The 20812-nt window shown below is 39.2% G+C and overlaps 1 protein-coding gene across 5 annotated transcripts in view; it reads left to right on the top strand.

Annotated features, from left to right (window-relative positions):
• LOC147233206 (diacylglycerol kinase zeta-like) overlaps positions 1-20812 on the top strand; it is a 126708-nt gene that overhangs the window by 31050 nt on the left and 74846 nt on the right. For 3 of the 5 annotated variants that reach the window (XM_086147802.1, XM_086147801.1, XM_086147800.1), the window contains 9 exons: positions 9517-9625; positions 11156-11251; positions 14595-14672; positions 16995-17051; positions 17408-17476; positions 17692-17763; positions 18127-18243; positions 19165-19236; positions 19983-20081. In XM_086147802.1, coding sequence (XP_086003928.1) covers positions 9517-9625; positions 11156-11251; positions 14595-14672; positions 16995-17051; positions 17408-17476; positions 17692-17763; positions 18127-18243; positions 19165-19236; positions 19983-20081 — 769 coding nt within the window. Of the gene's footprint in view, positions 1-4346; positions 5386-9516; positions 9626-11155; positions 11252-14594; positions 14673-16994; positions 17052-17407; positions 17477-17691; positions 17764-18126; positions 18244-19164; positions 19237-19982; positions 20082-20812 lie in introns of those variants that run through there. The other 2 variants (XM_086147798.1, XM_086147799.1) reach the window with 2 other exon arrangements.

The following is a 20812-nucleotide window of genomic DNA, read 5'->3' as shown; positions in this document are numbered from 1 at the left end:
GGCCCGAATCAGAGAACGCCACCACTTATCTGGTACATTTAGAACATGTGTGAGGTTACATTTCCATCAAATGACTGCCTTTAAAAAAAAAAAGGAAATTAGATAAGAAGACCATCAACAGCCATTCAGTCTTACTTCAGCCCTGGCTATGTGATTCATTACAGCCTCTGCCTCATCTTTATAAGGAGTAAGACTCAATGCAGATATTTCTGGAAAACCAGACATTATGCTTCCCTGTTTATTTATGTAGATTGAAATTATCTTTTTGTTTTTCACATCTTGAAGCAGCCATGACAAAGATTGTTATTACTGCATTGACATGCAAATTTGCTCTCAGGTAGGTAAAGTTTTATTACAGAGGCTTCTCATCGTCCATCTCCTCCCCCTCGATATGGTAGGGGATTATCAATGTAGAAAGCAGGTGTTACATAACTGCAACACACACACACACACACACACACACACACACACACACACACACACAAAAACAAACACACGGTTGTAATAGTTGTTTAGAAGCACAAAGGACAGTGAGCTGGTGGGAGGAAGGGATCAGGCTAAAGCAGTTTAAGGGACATGAAAAGAAGATTACTGACCAATATCAATATTTGAGCATTTATAAAAATCTGATAATTATATATTACAGTCTTTCATTTTTTCACTTAGAAGTCAAACATTTCTGATGCTATTCAGAATACAAATGGGGATTTTGATTTTTCATCAAATTAAAAAACTAAACTATTTTATTTTTTTTCATTTTTTTAGAAAATGAGCAAATAATCTTATTAGAACAATTCTGTATCTTTTTTTTCCAAAATACCAACATTAATATGTTAATTTTTTCATGATTACTTTTTTAGGCTCTCTAAAAATAGAGTGAAGTTATTTTAAATATCTCTGCTTGTTGTTCACTTTTTTCAAGTTGCATTAGATAAACCAAGACAGGAAAAAGAAAATCTTTAAAAAGTCCATGTAGGAACATGTCCATGTAGTCACAATTTTTGCATTTTTTTTTGCAAAAAGTAAAAATTAGCACTATGTTGATCAGATATGGAGTTTCAATTGAGGTCCATAACTACCTCATATCCAAGAACATGGCCATCACAAACCAGTGTTAGGTGATATCCAGTTGAAACTCAACAGTAGATGATCTCAGTAGTTTTGTGTTCATACCAACTGTAAAGCACATTCTTCTTCGAAGTCAATGTAATTACATTCTGTGTTTTGGGAGTTTGAATCCAGTTGCAGAGAAGGCTGAGAGAAATACCCAGAACCTCTGTGAACACAATATTAAAGTTCAATCAAACGCTATTGTTGTTTATAATTCTGCTTTCACCCTTTACTAGCAGCTGACATTTTTTGGGGGGCCTTAAATATCTACATGAATATCTACTTCTATAAAGTACAACATAAATGCACGTTTAAGTATTACCTAAAATCTAAGACCTCCTTAAATTTCTATAAAAGAAATAAACAACAGAAACATTAAGCTTTTCAATTTCCAATTTTGCTTCACACAGAAATGCATTATCTAAATTTTTTTGAACCATAGATTCTTGTTTTTTTCATCTAAGTCACTTTCAGACAGAATAGTACTAAGAACTATCGAGCTCGAATTACGTTCTCCTCGAGCGGAAACTTTTAGCTTTATCATTTGCACAAGCAGTCGGGGACCAGTGTAACACCTGAGTATTTATGGAACCTTAAAAAGACCCTGCCTCAGAATAAGAGAGAAAATTGTTCTCCGAAACTGAGGCCATGGTTGTCAGTTCCTATCCAAATGCATGAAAAAATGGCCTGTTTCCTGAAAAGGTTCTTGGAACTGGCAAGAGTTTCTACTGTACAAATGCGACGTTTTCTAGTGCTATATTTGAAACCACCCGGAGATACAAATAAATCCAGGTATGAGGTCAAGTTTAAGGTGAATTCAAAAGGACGTGCAGGGAACCCAATTAATGTCCTCATAAATGGACTCAAGGGCTGCTTTAGATTAAGATATCCAATAGCCAAATGTCCTGTTATGGGTGTTTAGCTGCTTGGGCTCAGATTATATTATTTGGTCTTAAATATTCATAGTTGCAAAGTCTTACTAGTCCCATCATTTATGGAGGAAGTACCCCCCCTCCCTGTGTGACAAGTCAGTTAAAACAGCCTCCCGCTTCTGCCTGATAGCGGTTTCGCAGCCCGAACATCTTGTGGCCTCTGACTAAGACTGCTAACAGCTGCAATCATGTGGTGTAGAATAGAGCAGGTTGTCAAGTGCTAGAAAGCCTGACATTTATGGAGATAGAGAAGCACATCTGTAGCGTTGGCGGGGGGATGAACCCAGCGGTTACAGAACTTCCTGTTCTGTGGTGGTGAAGCTACTCCCACATTTACTTGTGGAGCTCATTAGATTGCAAATGTTAAAGGCGTTTTGGAGTTATGCTCAGGTGTTCGGTCGTGAGTTGGTTGCGTTTCTGAATAAATCTTCCCGATTCCTGTAAACCAGACACATCTTGTAGATTTACTCTGTGAATATCGGACCATGGCCTCAACTCAGTTTTTTCAAGATGAGCAAGTTCAAATACTTGGTCACCTGATTAATGATAAATGGGAGGGCGACACAATGGCGTGGTGGTTAGCATCTCTGCCACTCAGTATGAAGGACTCTGGTCCTTGGGGCCTTTTTGTGTTTTTGTTCTCTCTGTGTTTGCGGGCGTTTCCTCCAGGTTTTCTGATTCCCTTCCACAGTCCAAAAGCATGCAGAAGGTTAATTGGAAAAATTTGTGAATGAGATGGTGAGTTGTTTTTCGTCTCTATCTGTTGCCCTGTAACTGACTCCCTGTTCAGAGTGTACCCTGCCTGTCGACCTGCCTGACAACTGGAATAGGCTCCAGCATCCCCACAACCCTAAGTAGGAGAAGTGGCTAAATGAATAATTAAAAATTGACAGCTTTGTTTTTTAAACTAGATAATTTCCCTTTTACGCCGTGTTTAGCCCTTCAACCTCACAGCTCGAAGGACCCTGGTTTGATTCCGACAAGGGGACCTTTCCATGTGGGGTTTGCATGTTCTCCCTGTGTCTGTGTGGTTTACCTCCAGGTTCTCCGGTTTCATCCCACAGTCCAAAACATTCAGAAGGTTAATTTGAAATAAAAAAAATTGTAAAATTGCCGTGAATGAGTGAGTAAGTGAATGTTTGTATTTGTGGCTCTGCGATTGACTGGCGACCAGTCTGGGGTGCACCCCGCCTCTTGCCCGATGACAGCTGGGATAGGCTCCAGCATCCCCCGTGACTCTGGGAGTAGGATAAGCGACAGACCATGGATGGATGGATAATTGCCCTTTTAAAAATGTGGCTAATGGTTTTTCATTTGTAAACAATTGATTTCACAAAACGGTAACATACTTTAGAAAAAGAGCCCATAATATGTCATAATATACACAAAATGGTAATGGCTTCATGGAGGAAACCCACGAAGGTGCATGCAAATGCCATACAGTTTCTGTGTTCTTCATGTGGCAGAATCTCTAACCACTATGCCTCTGTGCTGTCCGCCTTAATACTATATATTTTGAAATAATACTGGAGTAGTATTTGTATAGTACTCACATCATACATACAATGATTCAAAGTTCAATGAAAGCTTTGTGGTCGTGGACCAGTCCTTGGTTTAGTTATGCAATTTTAAATCTACATAAAGTTAATAGATTTTTTTTTCTGACAAGCATTTCATGAAGCTTGGGCTTTCAAATTATTCTCGTCACACTACATAAACCAGAACAGTGTTTGGGACCTATGATAACCCAAGCTTATTTTTTCTCAGTTTACAAGGATACGAGAAAAAAAATGAAAATCAATTTATATATAGGTATGGTTTATAAAACTGCTCAAGTTTAAAGGCTGAATAAAGCCATTTAAGAGACTTACTTGTAAGTATTTGAGTGATGAATGACGTTGTCTGTTGGCACAGTGGCCTCTTGTGTGTGTGTTCTATAGATGCTACAGCCTGGAGAGGGTGATGCAACATTTGTGTTATCATGACACATGATTGTGAATCACGACTGAACAAGTGAATGGATCAACAGCACTGCATCAGATGTTCATTGGTCTAATTAAATGAACAGGGAAAGAATTAGGACTGTAACAAGGGAAGGTTTTGGAATTAGAGAAAACAAACAATGGTTTCCAAGTCAACAATTTGGAATAAATAAAGTTGTTCTTATTCTTATTCATATTTATGTTGACTAAGATTTGCTAAAGTGTTTTATGAAGGCTGTTGAATTTACAGTAGCAACTGTTTGCCCCCTCAGCATTTCCAAAGGAGAAGTGGAGGAACCAATGGGAGATGGACCAATGAGGCTGGACCGCTGTACGGCTCTAACTATCTCAGAACAGACACTACTACTATGCTTTTGTGCATCACGCACATAATCAGTACTCTGATTTGAAAGAATGATGGATTTTTTCTTTCAGCGCCGTCTTCGGCGGCAGCAGCAGAAAAGAGCAAAATTTCCTGTTGAGGTCTGTCTGCCTGGACCTCCAGTTCAGGCCAGTAAAGCAAGGAGACGCTCCAGTGTCGGCCTACCCTCTGCCGCATTATTGCATAGGCGACGCTCATCTGTTGGCCTGACAACTGTGTGTGGTGACCATTGCAGGCGTCCTAGTGTGGGCATCATTGTTGCCAGTGGACAGCGGCGACAGTCCATTCTGGAGAAGGTTGGAACGAATTGTGGTGAACAAGCTGAGGAAAGGGGAGGGGAGAGAGGCGACAACAAGAGAGGAGGGAGGACCTTTCACTATAAACCTCACCATTCTCGCTTATCCTGTGGACACCGTAGTGTGGGGGTACGACACAGACGTCCTTCCAAAATAAAATCCATTGAATCTCACTTGCTAGGATCCTCCATGCTGCTTGCCAGTGTTGTCCAGTTTGGCCGAGGAGTCAAAGAGAAGCAGGAGGAGTCAGACGTCTCCTGCTCCGAGTCGGACGTTGAGGAAGACAGGGAAGATAAGGATGGAGGGGCCTGCCAAACACTTGTTCCTGAGAGCTTGAAAAGCCGGGCTTTGCTCCGCACCCCTCGCTGTCTAAGAAGAAACTCCTCCCACCTCCTCCCACTCGACTCCATCTATCAGACCAGTGAAACAGGTTATGGGGTTCATGGCCGATACAATCACAGGAGGTCAAGTCCAGTTCCTTGGACATTAAGTAGGTCCAGTACCAGCCTCACTCTGGGTCAGCTGGCCACAGCAGGTCTGCGGTTGGAGCCTGGCCCTTCAGGACTTGCTGTGCCCCCCTCCCCTGAGTCCACCCTCCATAAAAGCTGCTCCTCTCCACTTGGGGGGGCAAAGGGAAGCATATACTATGATCCTTATCTGGATACGTGGGAGAGCTTCTTGTCGTATGTAACACACACATATTCCAACAGAATAACTTGTTCGAGAACCAGGTTTACAACAACACAGATCTTACAACCCCTAACATTCCGCACAGAATTTAGCAAATTTCATGGTCATACATGTTAAACAATGTTTCCTTACAATGTTTCCTCATGTCATAGCAAGGTAGCGGAGATCTTATGGAAAAAAAACAAATACAACTTTGGGTTTCTCAAAACCCCTGAATGATGTGACTAGAGATCAACCAGCAACAGGGTTTGCTGATATTTGGCAAACATTCTAAGAACACTTATTCCAACTAGTTTTAGCATTAAATTTGTTGTACAAATTTTAAAATCTAGGATACATATTGAATAGTTGTCATTTTGAACTTTCCATATTATTGATTTTGTTCAATATCACCCACCCCAGCTATGAATCAATGCATATTAAGGACAAGACAAAGAAATTAATGATTTATCACTGCTAATTTCCCCATTTATCAAGCATCATTATTGCACTTCAATGGATTGGAAAGAGCTCTGCCACCATGGATTGAATAGTTCCTATAAATTTCAAATTTATTGTCAATAGTGCCATACGTTTACATACAGCGGATTTAAATAGTGTCACTGTAAGACCCACGGTGCAAAAGTACAATATAGTTTATATAATTTGTCACAGAAAATAATGAACAACAAGTTATGCTGAGGTAGATATGGTTACGTTTGATTTTTTAAAGTGGCGGGAGTGCTAAGGTGCAGTTGCAAAAAAAAAAAAGAAAGAAAAGTGATCGCAGTATGAAAGAGCTGTTACAGCAAAGGTTTTAAAGTGCGTTTTAATTAAGTGAATGAGTAAGTGAGTCCATGAAAGAGGTCTTACAGCAGGTACCTGATGACAGCACCTACCATTGACTACTATTGTAGTCCTTTTTAGTTATTTGAGCTTGCAAGATTGTCTGCATGGTTTAAGGCAACATTTTGATCCAACAATCTGGCCCCATAGTTATTTAGTAGGCTCCAACAGAAGTTTTACAGTTTAATCTGTCGTGCAAGCCTTGAATCAATAAATCCTTACGCTTTAGATTCTTTCAGTAGCTATTGTGTCATGCCATAGCAGTGTGCAGAACATTTGATACATCTCTCAACATTTATCTTTATTAAAAAAAACACAACACAAAACAATAAAAATAAAGTAGAAGGATGCTGGTTCTGTTGTTAACACATTGCCCTCAAGGACTGGTGGGGGAAGGGTATCTCTGTGTGGCATTTGCATGTTCTCATCGTGCTTGTGGGTATCCTCCGGGGTTTCCTGCACAGTAACAAATATATAAAATAGACTTTTTTGCTGCCTCTGTCTCAGACAAAACACAAACATAGAATCAGTTTTGCATGGATGAAATGCAGAGGACAAACAAAGTGACTTTGCGTCCGTCATCAGCAGACAGGGTTTCTCCAAGTTCTGGAGAGCAGGAATTAATTTTTGCCATGCGTGGAAACAAAAATGGCCTCTTGTTACTCAGATCATGAGCGATATTTCTCTGGCTGTCCTCTGCCTCCCTGTCGATGACCTTTGGCCTCTCTGTGAGTAAGAAACTTGTTTGGTCTCATATTCACACAGCTGCTGTCTTCTTGCAGTGTTTATGCAGTCCATGCCTCCAGTATTTCCCACAGCAGTCTCCTATTTTGTAGTGATATTGTTGTAGTAGAATGCTTCTACAGCAGTTTTTCCCTTATGACAGGAGAACAGTTTTTTTGCTACTGATTGTAAAATATAGGCAGGTACATACTCAGAACAGAACTTCAGATTTGTTTCTATGCCTCTTCTTTTGACCCCTTTGAACTGAAACAGAAGAAATTGATTTGCTGTCATCAGGGTAAATTTAAGTAACTTGTTTTCAGTTGGAGCACCTGGATGCCTCTGGATTTTGTGGAGTAGGGAATCCAATTGTCCAGTATTTTTGGCCCATATGGACCATACTTGAATATAGCCTTGCACATTTCACCTATTTGCCCCCCCCCAAAAAAAAAAAAAAAAAAAATAGAGCATCTAGTCACCAAACAAAACATCAAAAGTCTTGGATAATTCAAAGAACTTCCTTTTTAAATTAATTGAGGAACAAATGACCAAACAACTCAAGACACAGTTGGGTTATTGAGTGCCTGCTATCTCTCGTCTTTACTTCGGGTTTTTGGCATAAACAGCACTATGCTCTTTTGTATTACAATGTCAAGGTCAGTCAATATGCCAAACTTGAAATATCTTTACTTAGATCTCATTTAAATTCACAGTGGAACATTTATATTTGGGTTTGAAAAGAATCATAGCATTTTCTAATAAGGTGGTTACCTATGGTGACAGGGCAACTTCCTCTATTGAAGTGGTTCAGTTCTTTGCAAGAAATGCATTGTCTGACAGTTTTTATTGTGATTGGTAAACCTCAGTCCTCATATCATCAATTATTAGCAACAGCGTATTTGCTCACCAATTGGGGAACAACTAGTAACGAGGCTAGTTGTTAGAATGAATAACTACCATGCAGTGTTTTGCATATAGTAGTGTTCATTGACCAATACAAACCAATCATAATATTTTTTTAACCAACCTACTGTCAAATATATTTTAATTTGTTCACCAAATTTCATTTTTGAAATGTTACCACCTTGTTTTAGTCACTAACATTGCACTCAGATCTTTTTAGGTCGCTTGCATCTCTCTGCCATTAATAGTCACTTAGTTTGAATGAGGATCCCTTAGTATCCCATTTGGGGGATACTAAGTTCCTCAGTTCAAAATCCTAAAAAATCCTTGGTGTTGAGGTTTTGCTTTTATTAAAGCACATCAATGTGAAAGGCCTCCTTGGTCACCAGGACCCCCGGCCAAGTCCTGTTACTCTTATGATTTGCTGATTGGGATTGGAGGTTACAGATTATTGAGCTTTCCTTCAGACACATGCAATGCTTAGAGACATGTCATATCAAATTCATGACCAGTCGGGGACTCCATGCATGTGATTGTTAAGCTGGTCAGCTTATCAGTTGGCGAGCTGTTTGTCTACTCTGGTCTTTGATGCAGGATATCATCATGTCACATTGAATGTGAATTCACATGATATCCTGTTGTGGACGTTCACAGCGTGGGCTTTGTTTGGCACCACCCTGAGCTCTTGCTTAACATCCTCGTAAGGCAGAACATTTCAATATTACTCATATCATACATGCATGTTGTTTGTTCACAAGCATTTAAGGTCCGGTGGGGAAATAATGTTTTGCTTAGAGAGACTTTCTGGCATTTCCTTTCTGCTGTTCGCAGCTGGCTCTACTGTGTGTCCTGTTGAAGGAAATTACCAACTCTAATGCATGGTGACCCAAATATTGAGTGTCACTTGTTTTGGAGGAAGGTCAGATTGGCTGCTGCTGACCAGCTGGTGAAAATGGACATATTTCTGGTGCTTCTGACTCCAACACAATTGGAAAGGGGATTTCCTGTTTTTACAACATGTCTTTTGGAAGATATCAATACAGTACAAAGAAGAATGTGAATAGATAAACTGGTCTGAGATTACAATGCTGCTGGCTTTGAATGCATTCCCTAAATGTTGACCAGTGAGTACCAGAATGTGGCTCCTAAAGCAATGGTGATGCTCATTCATTATGATACACACAAACACACAGACACAGGAAGAAGTTCAGAGATCCTCTGAAAGAGTGATGAAGCGCATCCTTAAACAAGGTTTAAATAATTCCAACTCTTCTTCCTACCAGGAGCAAAATTATAGCTTCCTGGTTCGTTGCTAATTGGCATACTTGTGATATCGCTCACTGGCAGGCTAATGAGCATTGTGTTTTCTCGAGAACTCCTGGCCTTTATGTCATATATTGATTTGATAAGAAAAAGTTTGTTTTTGTGTCATCGGTTTTAGGCTCCATTAATCTCGATCGTCTGTATCGTGAACATTTTTTTATTGGGATCACTGCCATTACATGAACTGTATTTTGACAAATTGTTTCTGGGGGTGACTATTGGGTGATTTATCATCATATTAGATCAGAACTATCTTTTTTTTTAATCTAAATTTTGAATTTAGGTGGAGAAATAAATCCTATGTAAATGAAAAATGTGATTGTAGCAAACATCTCCCTGTGCCTTTTCAGGAAAGCCATAGCCAAGTCCGGCCTGCGCCATTTACCCAGTGAGCCCAGTACGTCCTACCAGGACAGACCAGGTCCAGAGGCAATCATCCGCAGCACAGTGGACTGGACTGTGAGTCTCTCTCTTTCACACTCATAAATTATCAGCGCAGTACCTTTCCTGCTGCAGCTCAGTGATATCTTGCGGTGAACAATCATGTGATGTGTGACCTTGCTACTTCATAATATTATGTTCTCGAGTTTAACTACAGATATAATAGACTGTTTGCGACACAGGTTTATCCAAGATGTCAACAGCAACTGGGCGAGTTTCACCATTCAGACCCTAGCCAATTGCACAGTGATTACTGAATCAACCCTGAACATCAGTCTGCTCAATTATGCACAGGAACATATGTTTTCCTTTTTAGAATGATGCCAAGCATCCTTTTTCAAATCATGGAACCACAATATTTCATCGCTTTTAAATTTCCCGCTTTACCAGAGAACCTCAAACACATTTTGTCTTTGTCTATTTTGGGTTGATGCTGTAGGATGGTGACAAAAAGCAGTCGCAGTCCATACTTAATTATTAATGAGCTACTTTATTATCCAAACAACTTTTTCACACCAGTTTATTTACTGCAACAAAAGCCCCACGCTCATCGGGCTGCAGTATTAAATCACATTGCTACAATGTGTAATATTGACAAATAGTTATAACACTATCAACCAGATGGATGGAATAATGATTCAAAGCAATCGTTAACATCACACATACATTATTATTATTAATCCAATATGTCCGTATTTCTGCTAATTTTATAATTTATTTGTACAGATGTTCAGTGCATTGCAAAGATGTACAGTTTTCACCGTACAATATACAGAATTATCCAGTTGCACAGCCGTTTGTGTACATGTAAAGTTTATTATAGAGTTGTGCAGTTTTATTCATAAATCCTGTATTTTGTTCTCTGACGCTAATGCAACCCAATGTTCCCCCCTTGGGGACAAATAAAAAGTGGTTCTGATTCTGATATTTATGCAACCAGATTTAGTTTCTAGTGAAATTAAAATGGAAAGTATGGAACAGCATTCTCTCAGAGAGAGCTGGACGACTAGATCCGGATGGCTGGAGACCAACAATTTGCGTCCATGCTGAACCAACTCTGATTTCTGGCCAGCACATCCTCGTGGTCTCAAAAAGTATGGCGTAAATAACATTTTCTTTTTTCCCGTGGAACATTTGAAGTACCAGTTCAATTGACCCCTGACACTTCATTCCTTTTTTATAATTTTATATTGCAAGGCATTTGTCTCAAAATAAGTGTGTAGATTTTCAAGCAACCTTGAACTTTGGCAGCATAAATCAAATCAGATCATCACTGAATCCTCGGGCTGGTTTATAGCTGTTGTCGTGAAGTGTCACCATGGCTTCTTTGAGGTTCTTGAGTGTCAACTTAGTGGGGAAAAACAAAACAATGCAGTACAGAACATTAAAAAGTACTTCTAGCTGTAAGTAGAAAAACACCTGTGAGTGTAAACAGACTAGTAAATTCACATGTTCAAATCAATTCTGTTTGCTGACCCTTGGATCGCAAGATCTTCTGAAGGCGATTTATATCTGTAAAATTGTTGGTGTTTGTGTGTGTCTCTGCAGGAGTCGGCTGTTTATGGAGATCATATCTGGTTTGATACAAATGTGTCAGGAGACTACTGCTATGTGGGAGAACAACACTGTATTGCTAGAGCACTGGTTCGTAACACGTAACACGCACATCAAATCCCATCACATGCAAATAAGTATAAGCAAATTAAACTCAAGTACTTTTTCAGTTGAGGCATCTTATCACCATAACACGTGACAGCTTATCTTGTTTTATTTCTCAGAAAATTCAAGTTGCGCTTATGAAATTATGAAAATTAGCTTTGACTTAAAGTGACTTAAAATAAAATTGTGATATGACAGAGGTGTAAATATCACCATGAAATGACATGAAAAGCTTGAAATAATTATCGTAAACTGTGCATCAAATTAGATCTGGCTAAAATTCAGCAAAAATGATTGCAAAATTATTGCTACCACTCTGTATGATCCACCATCTCCTGGTTGCACACTAACTTTAATGGTCATGCTTGGTAGGAGCAGCTGTGGTGTTGAGTGGTTGAGAAGATCAAACCTTGACAGTTTCAGGGAAGCTGTGCCACCCTTACTAGAAGTAATTTAAGCAGCAGAGGTGTATGAGTAGGAGGAGGATGAGGACATGGGAGTCACCATCAGTTTAATTGGAGCAAAGGGAACCAGACAATGATGAAACTCTTCCTCACGGAATAGGATGGAGAACAGCTGATTTTCTAATTTTCATAGATGTCAACAAATCATCTAAAAAGCTGGCTTGTCATCCCTGGAATGAATTCCAGATACCTTGTTTATTTCTACAGAAAATCTCAAAAAGTACTGACAGATTCCATAAAATCACAAAAAACAAAAGAACAAAATAAACCAAGTTTATGAGTCAAATGTTGAAAAACAGAACATAATCAAAAAATATTCCCCCTCTTGTTAATTAGAAGTTAAATTAAAATTCACCCATCATCCATTGCTGAAAACACATTTCATCCCAACTTGCTAGGATGCTCTGCTCTAAGAAAACATACCCTAAGACCTTTTGTTTTTCGGTCTTTTATTTATTTCCTTTTTTTTAACCATCCAGTTGCAGTCAAATATTGGATAATGCTCAAGCACACACATTCTATCAAATACTGTCAAGTCCTATCAACTGTGCAAATGCAGCCTACTATGTTTTAGCTCAGGACTGACCCCTAGTGGTCAGGCGCGTCATTTCAGCCGCACTCTGTCAGCTCCTTGTCAGTGAGCTTCCTTGTTGCATCTGCAGGAATTGCATTTTCACATTGAAAAAGGTCTGTTTAAAATTTATGTTTACAAAATTGATTATAGATATATGAATTTTTACTTATTTGGATACATTGGTGGTACATACTTCAAATCTACAGTTATTCAATGGAAACTGGGCTACTGTAGGTCAGAAGAAGGAGAGGAGGAGAGCGTGTTTGGAAGCAGAGAGAGGAGGGGAAAGGCAAGAGTCTGGGACTTAGAGTAGCGACTTTGAATATTGAGACTATGACAGGAAAAAGTAGAGTTGGTTGACATGATGCAGAGAAGGAAAGTGGGTATACTGTGTCCAGGGGACCAGGTGGAAAGGTAGTAAGGCTAGAAGCTTCGGAGCAGGCTTTAAGTTGCACTATCATGGTACTGACAAGAAGAGAAATGGAGTAGGAGCTATCTTGAAGGAGGAATTTGTGAGGAATGTTCTGTAGGTGAAAAGAAATTTCAGATAGACTTATGAATCTTAAACTGGAAATTGAAGGTGTAATGCTCAATTTTGTTAGTGGCTATGCCCTGAAGGTGGGATGTGAGTCTGTGAAAAGGAGAAGTTCGGGAATGAGCTCAATGACAGAGATCAGTGACTGCAAAGTAGTTGTAGGTGAAAGTGTAGCCAGACAGCATAGTTTGTAGGATGGTTTGTAGGATGGCTCTGGTGACAAGGAAGAATAATGGGGGTGTGCAGAATTGTGACAACTATAGAGGGATGAAGTTGATGAGCCATTCAATTAAGTTATGGGAAAGAGTAGTGGAAACTAGAATGAGAGCAAAAGTCAGCATTTGTGAACAGCAGTATGGCTTCATGCCTCGAAAGAGTACTACAGATGCATTATATGCTTTGAGAATGCTAACAGAGAAGTACAGAGAAGGCCAGAGGGAGCTTCATTGTGTTTTTTGTAGACCTAGAAAAAGCAAATGTTAAGGTGCAGAGAGAGGAACTCTGGTATTGTATGAAGAAATCTGGAGTGGCTGAGAAGTATGTTAGACTGGTGCAGGACATGTATGCTAGCTGTGAGACAGTGGTGCGGTGTGCTTTAGGGGTAACAGAAGTTGAAGGTGGACGTGGGACCCCACCAGGGATCAGCTCTAAGCCCCTTCTTGTTTGTCGTAGTGATGGACAGGCCGACAGATGAAGTTCGACAGGAATCTCCATGGACCATAATGTTTGCAGATGACATTGTGATCAGTAGTGAGAGCAGAGAACAGGCTTAGGAAAATCTAGCGAGGTGCAGGTATGTTCTGGAAATGAGGGGAATGAAAGTTAGTCGCAGCAAGACAGAGTATATGTGTGTGAATGAGAGGAACTCAGGTGGAAAGGTGAGGCTACAGGGAGTGGAAATCATTAAGTTAGAGGATTTAAGGTACATGGGGTCAACAGTCCAGCGCAATGGAGAGTGTGGAAAAGAGGTAAAGAGACGTGTCCAAGCAGGTCTGATGGGAGGAGAAAAGTGTCAGGGGTAGTATGTGATAGAAGACTATCGACCAGAATAAAATGAAAGGTGTACAAGACAGTGGTGAGACCAGCGATGCTTTATGGCCTAGAAATTGTTACAATTACAAAAAGACAGGAGGAAGAACTAGAGGTCGCAGGGATGAAGATGTTGAGGTTCTTTCTGGGAGTGACCAGGATGGATAGGATCAAGAATGAGTCTATCAGAAGAATTGCATATGTTAGATGTTTTGGAGAGAGGGTCAGAGAAGCCAGAGTGAGATGGTTTGGTCAGGTACAAAGGAGGAATAGAGAATATATTGGTAGACGGATGCTGGAATTGGAGCTGCTAGGCAAGAGGTCTCGAGGAAGACCAAAGAGAAGATTTATGGACGTAGTGAGAGAGGATATGAAGGTAGTTGATGTGTGAGAGTAGAATACAGAGAATAGGGTTAGACGGACCCCTGAAGGGAAAAGCCAAAAGGAGAAGAAGACGACGACTTTGGATCATACAAATTTAAGAGCAATTTGTGGCATAAAAATGCTGACTTTTATAATGAGTTTATGAAATTCACAGAACAGTTTTCTATTTTTCAATTGTAGATAGCTCCCAATCCAACTGTATTCAGATAATTAGAAGTCAAGCTGTTTCTCATAGCAAAGGAAAATTATGATTTGGGTTTTTTTGTGAGCCTTCTACTCAAACTGCTCCTATTGGCCTGCATATGGCCTGTAGGTTCACATTTAATTCTTTTCTCTTCACAGCAAAAGTCTGTCAGTCGAAGAAAGTGTGCTGCCTGCAAGATTGTGGCTCATATTGTCTGTATTGAACTACTAGAAAAGGTAATCACTCCCATGTATCTCAAGCCACTCTTATAATGCTCGCCGTGATGACCCTCTCCCCAAAAATGCGAGTCGGATGCCATATTTCAGGCACCTCATCTGAATGGTGTCTCAGAGGGAAACAATTAATGAGGACACTGAAACCATAATTTGTGTGGGACAAAAGGTGGTGGAGGCAAAAATAAAGAAGGATTAAAATGAAACCTTAAGGATGATTTTGATTTTAAAGGATTACATTTTGGGCTTAAATGCTGGTGTAGACAGAAAAAATATCATTAAAACACTGAAAAGGAACTTCATTTTCTGTCTTTCTGCTTTTCTACTAAAACCAAATTTGACTTTGTTGTGACACATTTAATAAAGCAAATATATTTTAAGAATTAAGCTGAAGCAATTTTCACCTTGTTGTTTGCATTTGATTTATAAAACTATCAGTCACCGTTAGCTGTGTATTAACATATAAGAATATGACAAGAATATTTCTGCTCAAAGATCCTGTAATAAATTTCCCAGTTATGACCACTAGAGGTCACAGTATGCCTGTCTGATCCAATCCAAATAGCAGTTTTGGTTTGAGTCCTCAGTGATATAATTCCCAAATGACCTGCTGTGTGATTTTGACGTGTCATAACTCTTGCAGTTTCCTAGCTCTAGCGCTGTTCTGCAGGAGGCCAAGCTGCCCCTTACCGAGTCCACCTTTAGAGTGAGATTCAATGCTTCCTCCTCTTTGCTCGTCACCTTTCTGAGAGCTGACTGTCCACTGCCGTCTCCTTGATCAACTCAGAATCAAAAGTGATTTGGTTTAAGAAAAGATCGAAACAGATCTTAGACTCCTCATGTGATACTGGGTGAAAAGAATAGATCTCTCTAAACCTATTTTATTAGCTTTATCTGCTGCAATATACCCGAATTCCATTCAAGGTTAATGATAAACACATAACCTGATGTGAAAAAAAACCGATAAAGTTTCCACTAAACTTCTGATTTTCATGTTGATCATACTTTAAAGAAGCACAAAATTTTTTCACAAGTTATTTACAGACTTTTCATGTGTACCTTTTGGCCGATTAACCGACTTTTCAAGATGTTTGTGTGTTTGCTGTGGGAGTGGGACATACATTTTGAAAAGTTTGATATAAAACTGACAGCAGATTGCTGTTCCGCTTCTGTGGAACACAAGAGACCTTGCAGACCTGGGTTCTAAAGAAGTTTGTGTCATATTCCAATCGGATGTGATTTAAATCTGGGGACTTGTTGAACCTTGGTTAACTGCGGTTGATAATCAAAAGTGCGGTGCTTGTGCCCTTGCTATTTCCTGAGTGGCACTGTTGTGAATCCGTTGGTCACTTAGGTTGAACAACAAATTTTCTTGCACTGATCGGTGCATTCTGACTTTATATGTGAATTGAAAGTATTTATGTATTGAAAAATTTGCCCAGAAGTGAAACAGAAAAGAAAAATGTAGCAGAACATGACGATTTCAGGGGTTGGAATGAGGGGCTAAAATCTAAAAACAAAATTTTAGGTGTATGACAAGTTTTGTGTATGATATTGATATCCAAAATTTCTTATGTTAAAGGTTGAAACACATCTGGGACAGATTTAGATATGAGTGACATCCACTTTATGTTCTGTTCTAGAGTTCCAGCCTTGATAATGCAGTTTTCTTCAGTTTGACTTAATTCATTTAATCCTGAAACACCAAGCAAGCTGTTCATGATTTAATTTTAATGGAGTCCCCTGCGGTTTCACAGATACTGTACTCGAAATACTTCCAGGTACTCACTTTATTTGTAATAGAAAAAAAAACGATTATTTATTGTTATTATTAATTGATTATTTAAAAATTAATTATTAAAAAAAATGTATTTCACTACTGTTTCAATCAGTCCCATGGTGTCTGCTCAGGAAGAGCAGGAGAAAAACTGGTGGAATGAATGAAGATTTTGTTTTATTTCTTCCATGGCAGTGCTTCTATTCAAATCAATGTGTATTTCATACTGTGTGGTTGGGAACTGATCAAGATCAATCTCAATTTTGAGGGGAAAAATAGAAATCTGATTAAACTTTCTTACCAGTAGGTTTAGCACATATCTCTCGTCATTTGTATGAAATTATATGACATATTGTGGGGACCTTCTCCCCTTGCACGCCCATCACTCGTTCCAGTGGGCATACTACAACAAGTTATTGAATAATTTAAGAGAAATCACTCAAAATATACCAGGAAATGACTAGACATGACTGTCTTCATTAATATTTTTCTTCCTTAACTATGTGTGCAGCAGACATACTCAAACCTCTGCTCCTCTTCCCCTCCAGATAAATTTCAGATGTAAACCATCCTTCAGGGAATCTTGTAACAGGAACCTCCGAGAAGTAAGCTCTCTAATCTTTTGATTTGCGTTTTTATGGATTGAACGTTTACATTTGGGTTCTTGTGATAATTGTTTGTTATTAGATTGTAAGTGCCTGGTAGATTGTATTTTTTGTTACATATTATTTTAAGAATACTAAAATTACTTTTTGGCCATCATATTACTTTTTAAGATATAACCCTTTGACGGTTTACATTATGCTTATTACCACTTGTAGCATCTGATATTATTCTAAAAAAACAACATCTGTCAGTACCTTAGTGTTACAAAATAAGTAATATGTATGCCAAGTAACTGCTTTGAGCTGCTTTTGATCCAGGTATTTACTATTTAAAAAATTGTCACATATGTGTCCAGCCCAACATGGTCCGACATCACTGGGTGCATCGGAGGAGGCAGGAGGGCAAATGTAAACAATGTGGGAAGGTAGGAAATTGTTAATTGGTTAATAAATCTTGTATTTTAACGGCCAACACACTAACTTTTGGTCAAAAGTTCTGAATTTCTGAAATTTAAAGGCTCTAGGTGAACCATAAATTGTCACAGTGTTCTTTTAATGTTTATTTCACCAACTATGAATGCCTCTATTCCATTTCTTAAACATTTCTAAGCACAAATGTATTTGACTTCTTTTTGTGCAGGGTTTTCAGCAGAAATTTGCCTTCCACAGTAAGGAGATTGTTGCCATCAGCTGCTCCTGGTGCAAACAGGCTGTGAGTCACAATGTTGATTCCTATGTAGACAAGTGTACATGAAAAATTTGTGCTGGTGACATAAGTTTGTGCCAGAAATAATAAAAAAAGGAAAAGACAAACAAACCAACAAAAAGGCAGTCAAGGTTCGGATATTAAGAATTAAATTAACAGTGTAAAAGAATATGAACAAAACAAAAAACTGAAAACAAAATTAAAACATCTTTTGTTTAACTATTACAAAACATCTAAAAATAGTTTCCTCCTGAGACTGGTTTTCCAAGACAGTTCAGTGTAACTACAAGGAACTTTCTTTAGTTTCATTTTCCAGAAATGGGTCATAATAATTAACTGAGCTAATGTGAGTGTGTTTTGCTGGTTTAGTACCACAACAGGGTTTCGTGTTTCATGCTGCAGCAGATTGAGGAGGCTTGTCCAATAGGAGCTCACGCAGCCCTCATAGTCCCTCCCACCTGGATCATTCGGGTCCGACGTTGTCAGGTAACGGTTGTTTTTTCCTGAATGCCAACCATACTTTGTGTATGTATGTTTTTCAGGTAAAAAGATTTCATTTTAAAATTTTGACAGTCTAGAGTCAGAATTAAACTTGAAATTTAAATTATTGAAACAAGCATTAGGTTCAATCTATGCTTCATCACTTCTAGCCCTGTTTGGGTCCCCTCCCTATTCATCCATTGAGGAGAAGCAGCTCTGCCCAGTGGCCACATTTCAGGGGCCTGACTATTCCTTTGCTGTTCTCTGATCAATGCGTTGACTCTCACTTGCACGGCTTGCACCACAACTGACTGGCTCGAGAGAAATTGTTTACCTGGAGTAAAAAAAAAAAAATCTTAAAGTTAGATTTTGCCAGAGCTGCAACGGCAGGGTGTTTCACTCTGAAGGTTGTAAAAAAAACAGCTCAAAGTGCAACAGTATGCCTTTTGAGTGAGCAGTATCACTCCTTGGCACATTGGAATGGTTGCTTTTTTTCCAAGGAACTCACAGAGATTTGATTGAGGTGTTTTTGAAGCCGTGGTTGTTGTGTTCTCACATTTCATATAGTTTGGCCATAGATAATGTTGTAAAGTTCATGAAAATTGGGCTACGTAAGAAGGCTAAAAGCCCTCATGTATTTGGCCAGTGATGGAAAGTGCCCGCCTGCCTGAATGACTTCCATTTTCACGCTTCAGGTCAACATTCATGCACTCGAAGGTAAACACTATAATCACGCTACATATTTGCAGGCCAATATTTGTATTAGTTCTGATTCTGCCAGTGGGATGAGGTTTTCTCTAGCAGGAGCAACATTTCGGCTGATGTGAAGAGCACTCAGGTTCTTGTTGGTTGGAAGTGGTTGGTCTTTTATGACTGCTTCGCTCCCTCCGAAATAAAGTGGCAACCTCCCTCTGCTTTCTCCCACAGTCATCAATGAAGTCTAGCAAGAAGAAGAAGAGAATCTCTTTCAAGAGAAAAAGCAGCAAGAAAGGGGCGGAGGTCTGTCATTAAATAATTTACTCTGGTCCCGCACATACACACACACACACACACACACACACAACCACACACACACACACACACACACACACACACACACACACACACACCTGATAGTGATTAGAAAAACACAAATCGCACCAGCACACATTTTTGTCCGATCTGTTATATAATTTTCCAATTGTTTTTAAACAATTTGTGTCCCACTTGTCTCTGGTTTCAGCTGTTCCTCACACTTATTCAGACCACTTTTTTTTATTTTATTTTATTCTTTTTATTATTTTTTTCCTTGCATATTTAATGGATATTTTTTAGAGCAGATTTTTGACCCATTAAAATTATTGCATTAATAAATGTGCATTCCAAGTAGACATTGTATTATTTTCAATTTAATCCAGCTAAATCACGCAAACAATTTAGCACGTCATTTCATTTTTTACCTTGTTTTTGGTTCCATAAATTTGATGGATTTTTTTTTTTCCAGTGATTTAATGTTATAATTACTTGTTACATTTCAGTCACACCACTACATAATTATGGAGTTTTAAAATAGTTACAGCCCCAATCAGTTCTTTCCATCTTTTTGTACACACAACATTTTTTCTATTCAGTGTCAGTGTAAAGTGAAACTTGAATCCTTTCCACTTGGGGGGCATTGAGCACCCAAACAAATGCCAGCGTGCCTGTCCTTTACACATCTGAGATGACCGAGGACCGTCTGAACACATTCCTGGCTGTCCTTGCAGGAAGGACGGCAGTGGAGGCCATTTCTAATCCGACCCATCCCGTCACCCCTGATGAAACCCCTGCTGGTGTTCGTCAACCCCAAGAGTGGTGGAAACCAGGTATTGTCATGGCCGTTGCCAGACTGTCTTGAGCACAGAGAAGTGGTCGCAGATTCTAGTCTCCTCAATGCGGTTCAATACAAATGATCAAGCTTGTGAAAACCCGCAGCAAAAGTAAATTCCGCTAGTTGGGGACGGTGGGCATTGCTAGTTGACACAAAAATCTATTTGTGTGTGTGATGAACAGACCCATCCCCTCAGTAGTTGCATGAAATGTGTTTGAATTTTAGAGCCGGGCTGCGATCAGATAGTTTGTGTGGAGAACCAAACCAATTACAAACACGTTGCTAACAGCCAATGTAAAAGAGGAAGTGCGACACAGGACATAGAGCCAGACGACCCCGGTGCCAGGAAGTATTGGGAATATTAAAACAATTATGGTTGAACAACAAAGGAGGGTGAGGGCGGATAAAGACTACACTAATGGAAGAAAGCGGATATATACGCATACAGCAGTAACATCCAGCTGTTTATCATCCATGTTTGTTTACCCTCTAAACCAGGGGTCCGGAACCTTTTGGACTGAGAGAGCCATAAAAGCCAAATATTACTAAATGTATTTCATTGAGAGACATACAGTATTTTTAAAGTACAATAAATTAAATATGTCTTACTTTTAATGTGACCTCTGGTGCTGCATGGATTTGTTTGAAGTGCCGCTTTTTATTTGACCGTTTCATTGATGCACTTTTATCATTGCATATTAGTCATACTGCAGATCCACATGTAAT

This window comes from Fistularia commersonii, chromosome 6, assembly GCF_037954325.1.
Source record: "Fistularia commersonii isolate RoL2024-O1a breed Wild chromosome 6, RoL_Fcom_v1.0, whole genome shotgun sequence".
NCBI classification, from domain to species: Eukaryota; Metazoa; Chordata; class Actinopteri; order Syngnathiformes; family Fistulariidae; genus Fistularia; species Fistularia commersonii.
Note: the sequence above shows the minus strand (reverse complement) of the source record. Positions and strands in the feature narration are given on the sequence as shown.